The sequence below is a fragment of the Phoca vitulina genome, unplaced genomic scaffold (assembly GCF_004348235.1).
Source record: "Phoca vitulina isolate PV1807 unplaced genomic scaffold, GSC_HSeal_1.0 scaffold6, whole genome shotgun sequence".
In the NCBI taxonomy this organism is placed as follows: Eukaryota; Metazoa; Chordata; class Mammalia; order Carnivora; family Phocidae; genus Phoca; species Phoca vitulina.
Window position 1 is genome coordinate 5,939,463 of NW_022589709.1, and position 18,376 is coordinate 5,957,838.

The following is an 18,376-nucleotide window of genomic DNA, read 5'->3' on the forward strand; positions in this document are numbered from 1 at the left end:
TGTTCTTTGCTTGGCATAAGCATTTAATGCTGTCTGCCCACAGGAAAAAACCCTCTCAGCCTTTTTCATTCTTTCTTTGCAGGTTTTCCATATTGATAACTCTCTTAAACTTTTATTGCCAAGCTCAAGGGTTAAACCTCTTAAAGACCCCTGTGTCCACCACAGACCGTAGCAATCTGTCCTTCCTTGGGACAGACAATTCTTTTTTTTTTTTTTTTTTTTTTTTTTTTTAAAGATTTTATTTATTTATTTGAGAGAGAGAGCACATGAGAGGGGGGAGGGTCAGAGGGAGAAGCAGACTCCCTGCTGAGCAGGGAGCCCGATGCGGGACTCGATCCTGGGACTCCAGGATCATGACCTGAGCCGAAGGCAGTCGCTTAACCAACTGAGCCACCCAGGCGCCCGGGACAGACAATTCTTAATATCCATGCCATTCACTTGGAACTTGTTATATCTTATGCTTATAATTGCTAAATACCAAGTTGTTTCTATAAGCCAATTGGTAGATTAGACATTGCCAATTGTCTATAAATCCCTATATGCAGCAAGATGCTGTCCATAGACAGCATAAAAATAAGTCTCATACATGGTTTTCTAATTTCTTTCTTTTTTTAAAAAAAGATTTTATTTATTTGAGAAAGAGAGAGAGAGCATGAAAAGGGGGAGGGGCAGAAGGAGAGGGAGAAGCAGACTCCCACTGAGCAAGAAGCCTGATGCAGGGCTTGATCCCAGGACCCTGGGATCATAACCTGAGCCAAAAGCAGAGGCTTAACCCACTGAGCCACCCAGGTGCCCCAATTTTCTAATTTCTTTAGGAATTCTTGAGATCAGTAAACTACAAATCTAAATTCATAGTACCTTTTTGTTTTATTTTCTTAAATAATGGACACCGACAGGACAATTGCTTTCAATTGAGAGGGCTTGGGAGGGGTAAGGTTATCAAAGATTTTTGGTAGTCACAGAGGGTTTTTAAATCAAAAAAAAAAAAAAAAGGTACCCATAGTCTTAAGTTCTTAGAGGACAGAAGTACATTTTAGATCACCTTGAAACCCCTCCATAGCTATTATGAAATATTCAAGAAAGATTCTGCTAATTGAAGAGAGAAATCAGCTAAACTCTTTCCTTAAGCACAGAATGTACTTATTTACTGAGTTTTTACTTTGAGCCTGTGAAAAAGAAGAGTTGAACCAGGGATTGGCAAGCTTCTGTGCAGCTCTCGCTCTGTTTCTACATGACCCTCAGGCTAGATGACTAGAAAAACCAGCCCATACCAGGGAGAGGATGACAAAGCAGAACTAGCTCATTCGTGGTGCTCATGTAGGCGGAGCAAGGTTTCAGGATACACAGACCACCCCCCCCCCGGGTGGCTACACAGGAGGTACACTGCATGCAACCTTAGGAGGATACTATTTAAAGTTTTGCCTTTGTTTTTTTTTTTTTTTTTAAAGCTTATTAGTTTGGATAATGCCAGAATCAAATATTCTTCACGCCCTAGCTGCTGAGCCAGGTGACTAAGGTTTCCTTCCTGGCATACGAACTAAACAACCCTCTGATTTCTGAGAATTCCATCTGAAAACTAATGACAGTTACCAGCATTCGATAACCTTCCTGCTCCCGGTCAGTCGGAGTTCTTTTCAAGATAAGCAGCAACAGAGTGACTGGCAGCTACTTTCCTTTCTGACTCTGGGTGAGGAGATGGGTCTGCATATGCAATCACCCTGGGTCTCCCTGCCTGCCCAAGAGATTCCCACTAAAACACACAGATTGGGCTGCAGGGCTGTAGGAAGGAGACTCTATCTAAGGATTCCTTACAGTCTTGTGTGGACTTTCTTCAAGTGGACAGATATTCTGATTCTTATTCAAGGCTAAGACTAAATTTAATCTTGAAGCTGTGCTATGACATTTTCTAACCTCTAAGGCAGGGATTTGGCATGCCGAGCAAATACTGGAAAAAGAATGACTTCTGTCATTCTTAGAAGGAACCAATTACTAATTATTGGTGGGATTTCTTGTTAATAATTGTCTTTGTGATTCCCCGTTAGAGTCTGTAGTCACAGCCTGTAGCTCTCCTGTTTAAACCTGAACCCCCAGTGCACACGACAGCACCCGACACAGAGGACATATTCAATCGATATTTGGTGAATGAACGAGCGACTGCATGAGGGAGGCCTGAAATACACATAGCTGTCACCAAATGGGCAGTGGTGCCTTCACAGACTGTTGCACAGACAGACCTTTTCTGCATACATTTTTCTGGCTATGGATTACTGAGACAAAAGAAAATGACATGAGAGCCAATGCTTTGTACCTTATGTTTTTGGCAAAAGAAGTCACAGAGAAGAGAGTATGAATTCCAATTTGAGAAACTTTTTATTCAGTTGTTCACAAAAGATAAGATCGTTATGTGTCACCCCTGATAAACAACAACAAAATGACCTAGCACAGTATCTGGCAATAACTGGACCTTATCAGATATTGGTTGGATAAGTGAGTTTATTGAATGAACTATGGTGAGGTAGGCACAGTGGTTGAGAGTGACAAAAGTGGTTCATGGGAGCACAGAGGAAGGAGTGATTCACTCTGGGTACACTGCAGAGGATGCTGTGTAGGCAGAGATAGGGCAGATAGATAAGGTAGGTGCATATAGCCCTGATGCATTATATATATCTATATCTATATCTATATCTATATCTATATCTATATATATATCAGACATTTATTGCTGAGGTGCTCAGAACTCTCCTGCTCCATAGGCCAATTTCAACCATAAAGTCGAAGTAGAGGATACCAATCTCAGAATCCTTTCCCTCTGGCCAGAGTTAATTGGTCTAAGGGTGGGTGCACAATACCAGCGTGGTCAATCAGTCTGTCCTTGGGATGCCTTTCAGTCTAGACATCAGGAAAGGTTCCCAGTCCTTCTCTGGAGGTGAAGCTGTGAGTGCAGGTCTATTTGTGAGAGATGAAAGCCAAACATGGACAGAAACCCAGAACAAGAAATGAGGATTGCACTGATGGATTCTAAATTTCCGGTAGACACTACCCCAAGGCCCAATTCACCTTATTTTCTTTCAATAAATTCTCTTTCTGTCTAAGCTACTTTGAATCAGAGTTTGGTCACAGGCATCGAAAAGTCTTGCCTAATCCTTATACTAGATTGGTATGGTTCTCCTTTGAGATATCATATATTTCCCACACTGGCCTGAAATACTCCCAATTATCCCTGGTGGTTATGACTGTGAAGGCCACTATTCAACTGTAAATATGTTACCGTGGTGTATGGAGAAAGTGGGAAGGAGGAAAAGTTTAAGCTATCATCTATTAACAATTTGCATGATTATATCTTTCACATAACCTAGCAGAGCTTCCTCACAAGGCCCTGAAGGGACAAAAATAGAAAAAGACTTTTTAATAGAAGTTTCCAAATACTGCTAAACACTGGGAAGGGGAGGGGATCTCCCATGTTTCTGTGTGTGTGTGTGTGTGTGTGTGTGTGTGTGTGTGCGCGTGCGCGCGCGCATGCGCTGATGCTCTAGAACAACTCTGGAGGAGAGGGTCACCAAAAAGAGGTCAGAGGGCTATCAAAAATAAAAGTAAGTTTTTTGTAGGGTTATTTCTCTCATAATCTAATTATTATTATTGCAAATAATTATAACCAAAATTTGTATAGTTGCAGTATTTTCATATTTGTGAAAATTGTATTTATTTGAGAAATATACATGTAAAAGGATCTAAGAATCACTTCAGCAATGGGAAAAATAATCATGTACATCCGAACTGAGTTCCAATTTTGGCGTAACACTGCATTAGGAGGGTAATCTTTGACAAGATTTAATCTTCCTGAAATTGTTTCCTCATCTTGAAAATGTTACTAATTCCTACCTTTTTTACTTCCAAGGATTGCTGTGAGTGTCAAATATCAAAGGGGGTTGTGTAGTACAGTGGCTAAGGACTTTGCCTAATGTGAGAGAAGGGTTTACATATTTCATATTGATGAGGTTATGTAAAGACCTCTGGTCCTGAATTTCAAGTATCAGCATAAATCTTGATGTATTTAATCTTTAAAAAGTCCTAGTTGTGTCCATTTAAATGGCACGGAGATAATGATCAATCCAATAGCTATATGTACCTCCAACATGTACTTACTGTGATTTCTAAACACTATTTTCCATTGAAAGGGACTAGATCTATTGAAGACTATGGGGGTCATGAAAAAGAGCTCAGGAGCCAATTCGAAGAAGGTCCCACTAGCTATAGGGGCAATCAATAAAGATAACAACTGCACTGATTTGACACACATCAAATCTGTTTAAATCCATCAGTGCATATTGACACTAAATAACACAAACTCACTGGTCACCTTTGCAGGATGGGAGGGAATCAATTCATGCAACAGTGACATATACACTCCCAAACACAAACCTAACCTGAATCAGATTTAGGCACGAGCTCTAACCGCCAATTTATAGAAATATAATGAATAGGAAAACATGTTTAAATGACACAACTGGGAGACAATGCGAACAGCAAAATCCAGACTGTAGGAAATTTTACAGGACAAACAACCTGATTTATTCAGCAACAAAAACTAAATATACAAGAAAAACAAAAAAAGAAAGCTGAATAGGGAACCTCCAGAGTAAAGGAGAGTTAAGAAACTTATCTAGGTCTTTAGACTTACTTGGATTCTTATTCAAACAAACTGGAAAATATTGAACACTGACTTCAAAGCTGACATCAAGAAATTAATGCTAATATTTTTAAGAATGACAATGGTATAATTGCATGTTTTAAAAATCCTATCCTTGAGAGATAGATATTAAAATATCTACAGGTAAAATGTTGCAATATTGAAGTTTACCTCAAAATAATTTGCAGAGTAAAGAGGGTGAGGCTATAGGTAAAACAAGATTGGCTATGAGTTGATTGTTGAAATTGAGTGATGGGCACATTAAAAATTCATCATATTATTCTCCCTACCTTTGAATATACTTGAAAATTTCCATAATAAAACATTAAAATAAAATAATTCTGCCTGAGTTTAAATCCAAGCTCAGTCCACTGCTAGCAGGGTTACTTAACTGTTCTTGCCTCATTTGTCAAATGGGGATAATCAAAGTGCCTACCTCGCAGCATTATTTATGGAGAGTAGAAAGAGATAATAGGTATAAAACACTGAGGAGAGCTGCCCATGGCACACAGTATATGTTCAATCAACTTATCTAATGATATTACTTATTATCATTATATATCATGATGTAGATTTTATATTGAAGGGATGCTAGAAAAATATGATCTCTGCTCAACATTTAAGCAGTGGTCAATAGGTAGAAAGACTATCATTCTTAAGGGAAACTTGGAACAGCCTACCAGGGGCAGGTCTCATTACAAAATCCACCAGGAAAGGGGATTTTTCTCTGGTTCTCAGGGCAGGCAGGGTTGAGAGGACAGCAACCTTTTGCTTCTTTCTAAGTATGTCATCACTGAACTGGGAGGGTGATAAAGGACTCCCTACCCTCCCTCAAGTCTCTTGGCAAAGTGCTCTGCTGCCTAAATATGTTAAAGTCAGTGCACACATTCACTGTAGAAGATCCGAGCTACCATGATTCTTCCTAACTGAGAAAATGGCTTAAAATCCCTAACCATTATGGAAGGCAAGCTAGTTAAACGGGAGAGTCAATTAAAAATCTTTAATTTGGGCAATAAACAGATAAGCACAATTATTACATTAGTCAATGATGCCCTAGGCCAGTGCTTTCAAACTTCTCTTGTGCATGGCAGTCACCTGGGGATCTTGTTAAACTGCAGATTCCAGTTGAGTTTATGGCAGGTCCTGAAATTCTGCATGTCTAACAAGCTCCCAACTGACAATGAAGAGGCTAGTCCATGTATCATACTTGCCATAGTAAGCACTTGGTTGGCACTGGGAAATGATCTGACACATGTTTTAGTAGGACTTAGGATTCAGTGATTTGGATAATACATAGCCAGGAAAATGTTTCATTTGAAATATTAATTGGAAGACTTCATTTCTGATTCTTTGGCTTTGGTATTTTCCATTTACCAAAATAAATGGCACATACTCCTTTTCAGGTATTAAATACCTACTACCCATCTTGGAAATCCTTTTGAGAAGAGATTTTGGGTATCAGAATGTCATCAAAGAGAAAATGGTACAATTTAATTCTCTACTAAAGTCCTCTGACCTGCTCGGCAGACCTTAGCATAATTCTAATTTTGGATTCCTTCCCCTTCCTCAGCAATGGGATGTGGGAATAAATATTTCAAGAACAGGTCAATAATTTTGTGAATTCAAAGATCGCCCAGCATGATAAAAGTCTACGTTGAAAAAGAAAGTTGGCTTCGTCCAAGTTGAAGTCTAAGAAAATGATTTTGAAAGCAACTCTTTGGCAACCTTGAGAATGATGTGCCTTGTCACAGGAGAAAGATTTTTTTTTTTTTTTTTAAAGATTTTATTTATTTATTTGAGAGAGAGAATGAGATAGAGAGAGCATGAGAAGGGGGAGGGTCAGAGGGAGAAGCAGACCCCCTGCCGAGCAGGGAGCCCGATGCGGGACTCGATCCCGGGACTCCAGGATCATGACCTGAGCTGAAGGCAGTCGCTTAACCGACTGAGCCACCCAGGCGCCCCGAGAAAGATATTTTTGAGAAGCTCTTTTATATTTATAGTTTCATTTGAACCTACATGGGAAAGGGGAGGATGAATTGCCTAGGTCCTTCTCTGTTACTGCTCAGCTACTGTGATCATGTATGCTCAACAATCCAGGTTAATTTTCCCCCCAAATTTTCATAGGAACGCTAAAATTATTGTGCTGAAAAATAGTTCTGAAAACGCAGGGTTAAAGAAAGTTTAAAAGGTCTGTTGACTGCGGATCTTCTTAGAGACCTTACCATGTTGATATACATTGGACCTCTAAGAGGGGTCCACAGGACACAGGTTTCCCAATCAGATTTGACCATGATCCTTGTTTTCTAAGAACTATCTCTTGAGATAAGCATTTGGCACACTCTGCCTTGAGAAATACTGATCTAGGAGAGCGGGGACGAAGTTTGTCTTATTGACTCTGAATTAACAGAATATACTAATCTCTCGTCATCTGCAAGATGGTAAAAATGGGTGTGGGTGTACAGATGGGGTAGGAAGTTTCTAGAAATCTGTTAGTAAAAACCCTTTTGGCAAGGTGAAGGTCTTATAGTCACTAGGGGTTATAGGGAAAACTAAGAAATGCCATTAATACTTATTATTTAAGATATCAAATTTCCAAACAAACCATATCTGTAGGTGCTCAAAACCCTCTCTGAGACAATGGTAAAATCTGCTACTTCTATTCCTCAGAGTTTTTATCTGTAAAATGAGGATAGTAATATCCTCTTCATAGGGTGGTTTCAAGGACTAAAAGAGACAATGTATGCAAAAGCACTGGCACATGTAAGAAGCACGGAGATGGTAGATTTGTTCTTATTATTAAAAGTGTTTTTTGTAAGCGCTTGAGGTGACACCTTCCCTTTGCTGTACAGGTCTTCAAGAAGGTGGTAGGTGGTAGGTAGGTTCACGTCAAGATCGTAAGGGGGAACATTTAAAAAATATGCATGCCCGACCCCTACTCAGTCCTAGTGATAATGGGGAAGAATGCATGTATGTTTTTAAAAGTTTCTCCCTGTAGTGATGATGGTACATCTTGAACACCAGTAATATATTTGGAGCAAATTCCTAAATTGTGATTCTACATCTCCTGAAGTAGTTCTGGAGTATGTTCCTTGGAATAAAAAGTCTCTGTGGTTAAATGTTTAGAGATGCTACATACTGGTCCCTGTCCCCTCTCCTCCTTGGGGCTTATTAAAGTACCTGAGACGTCTGGCAGTACTATTTGAAATATATGAAAATTTGCAACCTATTTTCTGCTTTTTGATTTTGCAACATTTTTCCTGCAACTCTCATCAATGTCTGTCCAATACATTTGAGAAATGTTATAGTAAAGAGTTAGAAGAGAATTCTACCTATATTCAGAGATCTTTTTGCGCTGACATAAGGAGAAGCAAGGTAGCAAAGAGCAGCCTAAATTCCTTCTTCTCAGGGAGCTGGCTAAGCCTACTTTAAAATTTTTTAAACTTTAATTATTTATTTATTTAAAATATTTTATTTATTTATTTGAGAGAGAGAGAGCAGGAACAGAGAGAGGGAGAAACAGACTCCCTGCTGAACAGCGAGCCTGATGTGGGGCTCGATCCCAGGACCCTGAGATCATGACCTGAGCAGAAGGCAGATGCTTAACCGACTTAGCCACCCAGGTGCCCCTGGCTAAACCTACTTTTATTCTTCCTGCCACATGCTACTTATATGTGGAAAGAATACTGAAAATGATAAATGTGTACATTCAAGTAAGCATCTCTGTTGGTAAACTCTGGGTAATAGTCAAGGGGCCAGGGAGATGAGCTACTATGAACCTTAGGAGCTGAGACTTTTGACAAACTTGGCTTTGAATCCTGGTTCCAACACTTTCTGGCTCAGTGATCTTGGACAAGTTACTTAACCTCTCTATGCTTCTTTTCCTTATGTGTATAATGGGGACAATAATAGCCCGTCTTATTGGGGGTTTGTAAGGATAAATGAGATAATCATGCAAAGCTCTGGGTAAGGACTTCATAAAAGTGCATCATTATTATAACTATTATTATAAAAATGGAAAAACACACTTAAGCAAAGTAAGGGGGAGAATGAAGGAACAGAATAGAGAACACTAAAAACCTTGAAGCTCAAATAAATCTTCTTCCCTTCACAAATGAACATTTTTTTCTATTTTTTTGTAAGTCATTATGCCAAGTACCCTGTAAGATTTCAGGGTTAGAGTTTGAGAGAAGTTATTAAATTGGCTGGTCTACTGTACTGGAGTGTGAATGACCCTTTCATCTTGCTCTTCTTTCCAGTCAAATCCCCAACTATCTGACTAATTAACATACAAGAAACAGTTTGGGAGCTACTGCTAAAGACCAAAAGAGAAGTGGCTGGTTGAAACTCAACAACACTGTGCTCTGCCACTGGAGAGAGAGTAAAGAGGACTCAGAACAGTGTTGAGGATGTTGGGGAGGGACTGCTGAGGGGGAGGTTTGTAAGCATTGTAAGAAAATACAAGTTTCAATGCTCCCAGAGCTTTGTAAGAAAAAAAAAAAAAGAAAAAGAAGTAGAATAGAAAGTCTCAGAGCACTCTGCATGTAGCATGGCTGAGGTGACAATTCTGTATCTCACACACACATCCACATGTGTATGTGTGTGTGTGCGTGTGTGTGAATCGTGTGTGTTTCTTATTGTGAATTATGGTTAAAGAAACTTAAAAGCCTCTGATCTAGATGGCAGGCCACAGGGCCCTGAGCCAAGAAATAGATTGCTGTACATCTAGAATGGCGTTGTGAACTTTCCCCCCGATCCTGCCCTGCTTTTTTGTAAACTCTAGGGTGATTTGGTGAATGTGGTAAGGACAAGCAAAGGAGAGAGAACTCAGACACCACACACCAGTGCAGTGACTGACTCAGGTGGAGCCTGGAGACCAATGGAAAGACTGAACCTGCAAAATAATAAGACAGAGCAGATGGCAGCAAAGTGGTCATGGTGGTTTCCATGCCCAGGGTAGTAAGTACAGCTGAGGTAGCAGTAATAGTCCATTTATTGTGGGCCTACTATGCACCAAAAACCCTATATTTTGTTCCTTACTTTCTTTATCTCCTTTGAATCTCACAGCAGAACTAGGCGAGAACTACGTAGAGATGAGAGAACAGGCTTCTGAGGACTGAGTCAACCATACCAAAGAGATTTTTCGAGAACTATTCATCCGGTGCTTGGAGAGAGGCAAAGTGAGGTATAAGAAGTTGTCTTCTCTCAAGAAGTTTCAATCTAGATAACTGAACTCTAGCTTATAAGAATCTCTGAGGAATGAAGCACTTGCCTTCTTTCCTCTAAATCCCTGACTCATCTAATTTCTCTCCTGCCAAAGGCTGGCAGAGTGAAGAAACTGATAGATTTTTTATTCTTTTCCATGGACAGAAGAAGGAAGGGAAAAATGAAGGGGTGAAATCGGAGGAGGAGATGAACCATGAGAGACTATGGATGCCAGGAAACAAATTGAGGGTTTTAGACGGGAGAGGGGTGGGGGGATGGGGTGGCCCAGTGATGGGTATTAAGGAGGGCACGTACTGCATGGAGCACTGGATGTTATACACAAACAATGAGTCATGGAACACTACATCAAAAACTAATGATGTAATGTATGGTGACTAACATAATAAAAAATAAAAAAAATAAAAACCAACACCTTCAAGGGGAATTTTAATCAAAAATTTCAAATTTTCACCCCCCGTTTCAATTTATCAACACATATTGCCTCTGAACACCACTGACATTTACTGCCAGCTATTTACTGGTCTCTTACTATGTGTCTACCTTCATGCTAAATAATTCCTATACATGTCCTTTAGTCTTCAGAATCACCCTAATGGAGAAGGTACTATTTTTGTACCCATTTTCCAGATGATGGAATAAAGATGTGAGAGAGTAGTAACTTGCCTGAGGTAAGAATATTACTAAATGGTGGGGTTGGCTTTGAGTTCAGTTCTGTCAGCTTCCAGAGCCTGGGCTCTTAACCACCAAACAGTAATGACTTCCCTATGATGTCCACAGTACCATGCATGTAAGTGTGGGGGTTAACTAAAACTGTTGATGATCATTGCCTGTTTCTCTAGGAGGGAAGGTAAGATGTACACAAGTGGAAAAACAGTTAACAGTACCTTCCTGTAGCTTATGCTCTCGTCAAAGTAGTACTGGAGAAGATTCAGGGAGGGAGAGGAGCTGGGCAGGATGGGCAGGGACTGCATAAGCATGGAAAAGTGGGTTAGTCCCAAGGGTAACTGAACAGATATTAGATTCCTTGGTTTAGACCAAAGACCACAGTTTCCTTAATAGAGTGGGCCCCCATTTAGGCATTCTGAGGCTTTCAGCAAGTTATTTAACTTTCCTACGACTGTTTCCCCATCTTTGATAAGGGGATAATACCCATTAAGAGGCTTGCTGGGAAGATTAAGTATACCTAAGTGCTTGGGAAAAAGAGGCATCCCCTACTCTCTCCTCCAGCTACCAGATTAAGTTCAATTTTCCAGTAGAGTTGGCTTGCTTCTTCCCTTTGACCTTACTTTTGAAGATCTTAGAAAGAGCCTTACCTGCTCTGAGAAGCCCTTCACAACACGTCTTTGTTTGAGGTTTGTCTCTCCATCCAGGTTGGCAGTTTCCAGGTGGCAGATCCCGCTGGGGTCTGAGGAGAAGAGGAGGAGTATGTCTGCTGGGATGATCTCATTGCATTTCATTTGGATGAAGTCTCCCACACGCACATCCTTCCAGCACTTCTGCATGTAGCTCCGCTCTTTTCTTGGGTGGGAGAACAACAGTGAATTTTAAGGTTCTCTAGAAAATTAATAAGTGAATGGAGGAAGGTCCCACCTGTGCCTAAATATCCCCCAGGCAACTTGTCACAAGATTGTTTGGTATTCTACCTTGCCTCGAATGACCACCATCATAACTTTCTGGAAAAGCTTAGCATGGCCTATAGAATCCCACTAGTAGAAGATCTGTCCTCATGATCATTTAGAGTTTTGATTGACTGTTGGCTGTAGACTAGGTACTGTGCTCAGCCTTGCTTCCTAGCAGAAGAAAAAAAATTAAAGAAGAAGGTGACTACATAGTCATATTACTATAGTACTCTTAATATATATCATTTTCCAGAGTAGCCAGTTATCACTGTAGAAGGCAGGGTTGCAAGGAAAGATTGTTTAGGAAAGATTGTTTCTGATTAGGAGAGGAAAGTGGCAGTAGGAAAGTGAGGATAAAAACCATTGTGTAGGAAGATCTGGGGTGGTGCTGAAATGGAAAACTCTAGGCAGTCAGGGAATTAGAAAGACAGCACCAGGAAGTCAAACTCAGATATAACAGTGGCAGCAATAATCACAAATGTAGCATTTCTACTGTGCCAAGCACGAGGGATAGTTAATATTTATTTGCATAATAGCCCACTGGAATGGATAATGTTAGACCCAGTTCACAGATGAGGAAATTGAGGGTCCAAGAAAAATTTCCCAGGGTCTTATAAAAACATCTGAAACCTGAGCCCAGAGCCAACTTGACACCCAACCCCACAATTTTCACTGCTTGGAGATCCTACCTTCTCAAAAGTATTCCCCTCTCTCCTCAGGTCACAGGTGTATGGCAGCCTCAGCTTTTGCACCACCAGCAAAAGGACTCCCTACTACCCAAGTCAAGACATTCCATTTCAAGGAGCTCTCATCTTAGAAATTCTTCCTTCTACTTAGCCAAATATTGAACTAGTTCTGCTCTCCTGATTTATTCCATCTTCTACCATTTTGTAGATATTTTAAGGCATTCATCAGGTATTCCCAGAAGACTTTGGACTTGCTGAGTCAAATTTAACTTTCCAAGTGCCCTTTATTGCTCTTGTATGACAGTTTCAAGACCTGTCCTGAGGTGTGGACTGTTTTGTCTAAGGCTGTATTTGGAAATGTTCCTCTTTAAATATGGGATTTGGAACCAAACCAATATTCTACACATGGTCTTTTCAGCTGAGCCCAGCTGGCTTACAGCTGGATGCCTCTGAACCCAACCAGGCCTAGGGAGGCAGGCTCTCCTTCGCTGTTTTTCTCCACTGGTGCTGAGCCCCTCTGGGCATGTTAATGCTTCTGTTTCTGTTGGAATCTGGGTGCCCTGGCCATGACAAGACTCTCTTTCACAGAAAAAGAGATGTGACTGGAATTTTGCTTTTCTTTTTTGACTTCATAAAAGTCCCTAAGGTGGATAAGGGTTTGAGTTCTTCTTTCCTTCTTTGGTGCCCTCTGGAGAACCCCAAACAAGCCCTCCTAAGACTCTATTGTTCTTGTCATAAAAGATCCATGCAGAGGACTCCCCTAATCCCCTGAGTGTGCTTTCATCTGGAAGGCCAATCAAGGGAAGGTCTGATCTGAGTCTATAAGATAACCAGGGACATTAGTATTGGGGAGCATCTTGCCATGCTAAAGACCCACATGTTCCTGTGGCTCTAGAAACACAGTAAAGAAGCCACCGGTATAATCAGTCCATGGGCAGTATCATCCAAATGACTAATGAGACCACTTCTGAGGATTTGGGGAGCAATGCATCTGTAGCATTTTAGTAATAGTGCTTCTTTCCATGGAAAGACATTTAACACATTTCTAAACACTTTTTGATTCCATCAGCTTATTTTATCACTTATTTTTCCTGTAAAGAATAGGAACAGTACGCCCTGTATTTTTTTCTCAGTGGCATTTCAGAAATATACTTATCTGTTTGTTTATTGATATATTTAGGGTGGCTACTCCTCCATCAGGGATGTGAATATTACTGTCAAATAATTCATTGTCCTTCTGCTGATTCAGGGAAGGATTTGTTTTTTCTTCAGAGTAGCCCTGAGAACACCTGTTAAATGTTCAAGTATAAGGCTACTTAAAGGAACTGGAATGGCCCGTACTCTCCGTGTGAGAAGGAATCTCACAGGGTCAAAGAAAGATTGTCCTTCTTATTGCTTTTGTTGTTGTTGTTCTTTTTGAGGGGGTGCTTAAAACAAAACAAAAAAATTCCTAAATATTGCAGCAAGATTGCTCCAAGGAATAAAGGATTATCACTCCACTTGCACACATTCTTCCCCAGCTTTGACTTCTGTGTCCTATCAGATAATGCCTTTGGGGATGGTGGGTATCAGTTGATTCCTATAATCTCAACACTCTGTCTGGTATTTGAAATTGAGTTTAGTGAAAATGCCTTTGACTCTGAGCATTATCCTGATTGCCAATACTTCCAGAGCACACTGGTTCAGAAGATTTGCAAATGCTAGTTGGGATTGCTGCATACATAGGCATATCAGAGGCAAGGCCAACATACCCTTATCCTTGAACACAGAATCTCATTTTTCCCTCTTTTTTTTTAAATAAAAAGATTTTATTTATTTATTTGACAAAGAGAGAGAGAGCGAGCACAAGCTGGGGGAGCAGCAGAGAGAGAGGGAGAAGCAGGCTTTCCACTGAACAGGGAACCCGATATGGGGCTTGGTCCCAGGACCCTAGGATCATGACCTGAGCTGAAGGCAGACGCTTAACTGACTGAGCCACCCAGGCGCCCCTCATTCTTCCTCCTTCTAGTAAAGGACTCCACTGCTTATTATGGGATCTGGGTTATTAAGGTGATGGAAGATGGAAGGTTATGGAGATGAGCTTATGGTATATGCATTTTTATAAGCAGTCACTTCTGTGAGCTGGGCTGAAGTTTTGTCAATTCCCATTGGGATGATACGTATAATGAGTCAGGGAGCCACCCAAGATGCTGTAAGTCAGACCAGTCTCTGATTTCTATTATTCATCAGAGCTTAAGGAAGTCACTGCCTTACTAGTAACAATCACTTCTGTCTTTCCTTTAGGTTAATCCTCTCTTCCTTAGGATGACGTGTGGCAGTAAAGAAAAATTCTTAGTCCCTGTTGTAGGCATACCCTCCCTTAAGAAAGAGACTGTCCATCTTTGTGAGTGTGCACCTCAAACAGAGGCACATATACCTTGAGGCACACAGCCTATTACATGTGTCTGGGATAATGAAGCTACGGAATCAACATGATTTTGGGATGGTTTTAAAAAACGTGTGTGTGTGTGTGTGTGTGTTTGTGTGTAGGGATATGGTTTAGTAATTTAGCTGGTACATAATTTGATGAATTATATTTATATTAACCCAAACATAGTTATGTTATAGAATCAGAGTCAAATTTTAAAGGAATTTTGGGGGATAAAAAATGAGACATCAGGGTAAAAAATGAGACATTTCATTCTTTCACTTGGCCGCTTAGCGCTGGTCTCTTGGTCCTCTGGGTCCATTTTGTCTCCCCAATAGTAAAGAGTATGAGTATGTCTGTGGAAAAGGCAAGGATGCACAGCCCAAGGGGGTCCAGCCAGAGGAAGTGATGAGTGGCTGAATCCAGTTGACGCGGAAAAGCAGCGTGCCCCTGCATTGAGTGACACCCAGATGTGGCAGGCAGCTGGCTGGGTGCCACCTGAGGAAGTCATTTGGAACAGCTGCCTCAGGTGGATGAGTCCATACGCTCTTGATCACCTCCCTGCTCCGTGAGTCACACCTGGGAACCAACTGCTATTTTAGTTTCATGGGATGTTCACTGCTGTTTAAAAATAAGACAAATCAACATGGCTTGGGATGAAGACTCCATCTGGCAGATTCTGCTTCAAGGAGAAATTAAGTGGTGCTGTGCTAAATGGCTTTCTGAGAGGAGACGGGGCTTATTAAGAGGGAAATAAACAGCAAGAGAGGTTTGTAGCCAACTGGATGCCATGGGGAAGTAGGTGAAAGGAGGGGAATGGGGGAGGAGAGGATGCTTAAGGCTCCATTTCTCAAGTGTGTGGGTTTTACAAAAAGAGTTTCAAGGAACTAGAGTAGAGAGGATTTATCAGGAGGTTTAGTTGTCTGTGGGACTTCTTATACAAAACAGGATGATGAGCTTCCTTCTAGAAGCTTGAATGCCGGACATAGAATGGTCAGCATTACTACCCCAGGGTGAAAGAGGAATGCCAGGAAGAATGAATGTAGTGTAGGGGTTAAGAGTGGGTTTGAACTCCAGCTTCACAGCTTATTACTCATGTGACCCTGGGCAAGTTATTTAACCTCGTGGAGCCTTTGTTTTTTCAGTTGACAGTAATGTGTGCACTTGCCTCAGAGGGTTGTTGAAAGGATTGGTGACATGACCCATGAAAGGGACTGAGTTCAGGGCTTTGCACTTGGTAAGTACTCAATAAATACAAGCTTCTTTGATGATGATGATGACGACGACGACGACATGATTATTAATATCATGGTGAGTGCTAACCCCCTGCTCTGCCAGCCCTAGCACTCTCTCCTTCATGCAGTTGGGACACCCATTTTATGCCCATGATTGCCTTTTATGGTGTGGGCCCAGCTATACAATATACAAACACAGGACTGGCTACTGGCACAAACTCCCAGAAAAGTATATCCTTAAAATCAGTGCTGCCCAGCAAGTTCATTTGCAGATGTTGACACACTGATTCTAAAGTTGATATAAAGAAGCAAAAGACCCAGAATAGCCAACACTATTAAAGGAGAACAAAATTGGAGGACTATTGCTACCTGACTTCAGGACTTCAAACTGCAGTAATCAAGACAGTGTGGTATTGGTGAAAGAAAAGATAAACAGATCAATGGAACAGAAGAGAGAACTCAGAAATAGACACATATATAATCAACTGATCTTTGACAAAGGACCAAAGACAATACAATGGAGCAAAGATAGTCTTTTCAACAAATGGTGCTAGAACTGGATGTCCACAGACAAACAAATGAATTTAGACACAGACCTTACACTCTTCCCCCATATTAACTCAAAATGGATCATAGACCTAAATGCAAAACACAAAACTATAAGACTTTTAGAAGTTAACATAGGAGAAAATCCAGATGACCTTGTGTATGGTGATGACTTTTTAGATACAACACCAAAGGCACTATCCATGAAAGAAGTAATTGATAAGCTGGACTTCATTAAAATTAAAAACCTCTGCTCTGCAAAAGGAAATGTCAAGAGAATGAGAACACAACCACAGACTAGGAGAAAATACGTGTCTTACAAAAGACACATCTGATAAAGGACTGTAATCCAAAATATACAAATAACTTAAAACTCAACAATAAGAAAATAAACAACCCAATTAAAAAATGGGCAAAAAAGCTGAACAGACTCCTCACCAAAGGAGATATACAGTTGGCAAATAAGTATATGAAAAGATGTTTTGGATCATATGTCATCAGAGAAATGCAAATTAAAACAATAAGAAACCACTACATACTTATTAGAGCAGCCAAAATCCAGAATTCTGACAACTCTGAATGCTGGCAAGAATGTGGAACAATAAGGACCCCTACTCATTGCTGGTGGGAATGTGAAATGGTACAGCCATTTTGGAAGAAAGTTCAACAGTTTCTTACAAAACTAAACATACTTTTATCACATAATCCATCAATCATGATCCTTGGTATTTACCCAGAGGAGTTAAAAACTTATGTCCATACAAAAACTTGCACATGGATGTTTAGAGCAGCTTTATTCATAACTGCCAAAATTTGGAAGCAAGCAAGATGACCTTCAGTAGGTAAATGGACAAACTGTGGTATATCCAAACAATGAAAATATTAATCAGCACTAAAAAGAAATGAGGTATCAAGCCCCAAAAAGACAGAGAGGAACCTTAAATGCACATTACTAAGTGAAAGAAGTCAATATGAACAGGCTACATATTGTTTGATTCCAACTATGTGACATTCCAAAAAGGCAAAACTATGGAGACATAAAAAGATCAGGGGTTTCCAGGGGTTGGAACGGGGTGGGATGGGGAAAGATGTAAAGACAGAGCACAGAGGATTTTTAAGGCAGTGAAATGATTCTGTAGGACACGATAGTGATGGATACATGTCACTATACATTTGTCCAAATGCACAGAATATATAACTACCAAGAGTGAGCTGTAATGTAAACTATGGACTTCGGGTGATTATGATGTATTGTGACAAATGTAGCACTCTGATGGGGGATGTTGATCAGGAGGAAGGCTACGCCTGAGTGGGGGCTAGGGGTATATGGGAAATCTCTGCACATTTCCCTTAATTTTGCTGTGAATCAACCTAAGACTGCTCTAATAAAAAATAAAGTCTTAATAAAAAACAAGCAAACAAACAACAAATCAGGACTGAAGGGATTTGATGGATTTTCAGTTCTATTCCTATTATTCAGGTAAGGAGACTGAGGCTAGGAGTGACCTGGCCAAGGTACACAGTAACAAAGTTTGCACTGGAACCTCTACCCTTTCCATGGTGCCAAAGGAGAGACCCAGGGCCCTGTGGCTGGCTCAGGAATCCTTGCAATGCCCAACTGTTTTGCCAGTGGTGTGTCGAGGCGAGGCAGTACCAGGGAGTGGTTAAAAGCTTTGGAGTCAGGTGAGCCTGATTTGAAACCTGGAACTATTTCTTACATGTGGTGTTGCCCTGAATCCACTGCTTAACTGTCTGACCCTCAATTTATTCATCTATCAAATAGGACAACTAAAATATATTCTATAGGTTATAGTGAGAGCTAACTAAAATAATATACGAGAAGTGTTTAATGACTGCACAGCAAATGGCGTTTACTGCTGCTATGATTATCATTGTAGTTATTATTAGCTTGGAGCAAACAGGGTCACTGCTGTGGAGACAGTAGACTAGAGACAGTGTAAGTCTATTTTTAT

General features: G+C 40.5%; 1 protein-coding gene across 6 annotated transcripts in view; it reads right to left on the minus strand.

Annotated features, from left to right (window-relative positions):
- Positions 1 to 18,376, minus strand: part of ATP10B (ATPase phospholipid transporting 10B (putative)) — a 322,916-nt gene that overhangs the window by 144,251 nt on the left and 160,289 nt on the right. For all 6 annotated transcript variants that reach the window (XM_032403662.1, XM_032403663.1, XM_032403664.1 and 3 more), the window contains one exon: positions 11,224 to 11,428. In XM_032403662.1, coding sequence (XP_032259553.1) covers positions 11,224 to 11,428 — 205 coding nt within the window. The remainder of the gene's footprint in view (positions 1 to 11,223; positions 11,429 to 18,376) is intronic.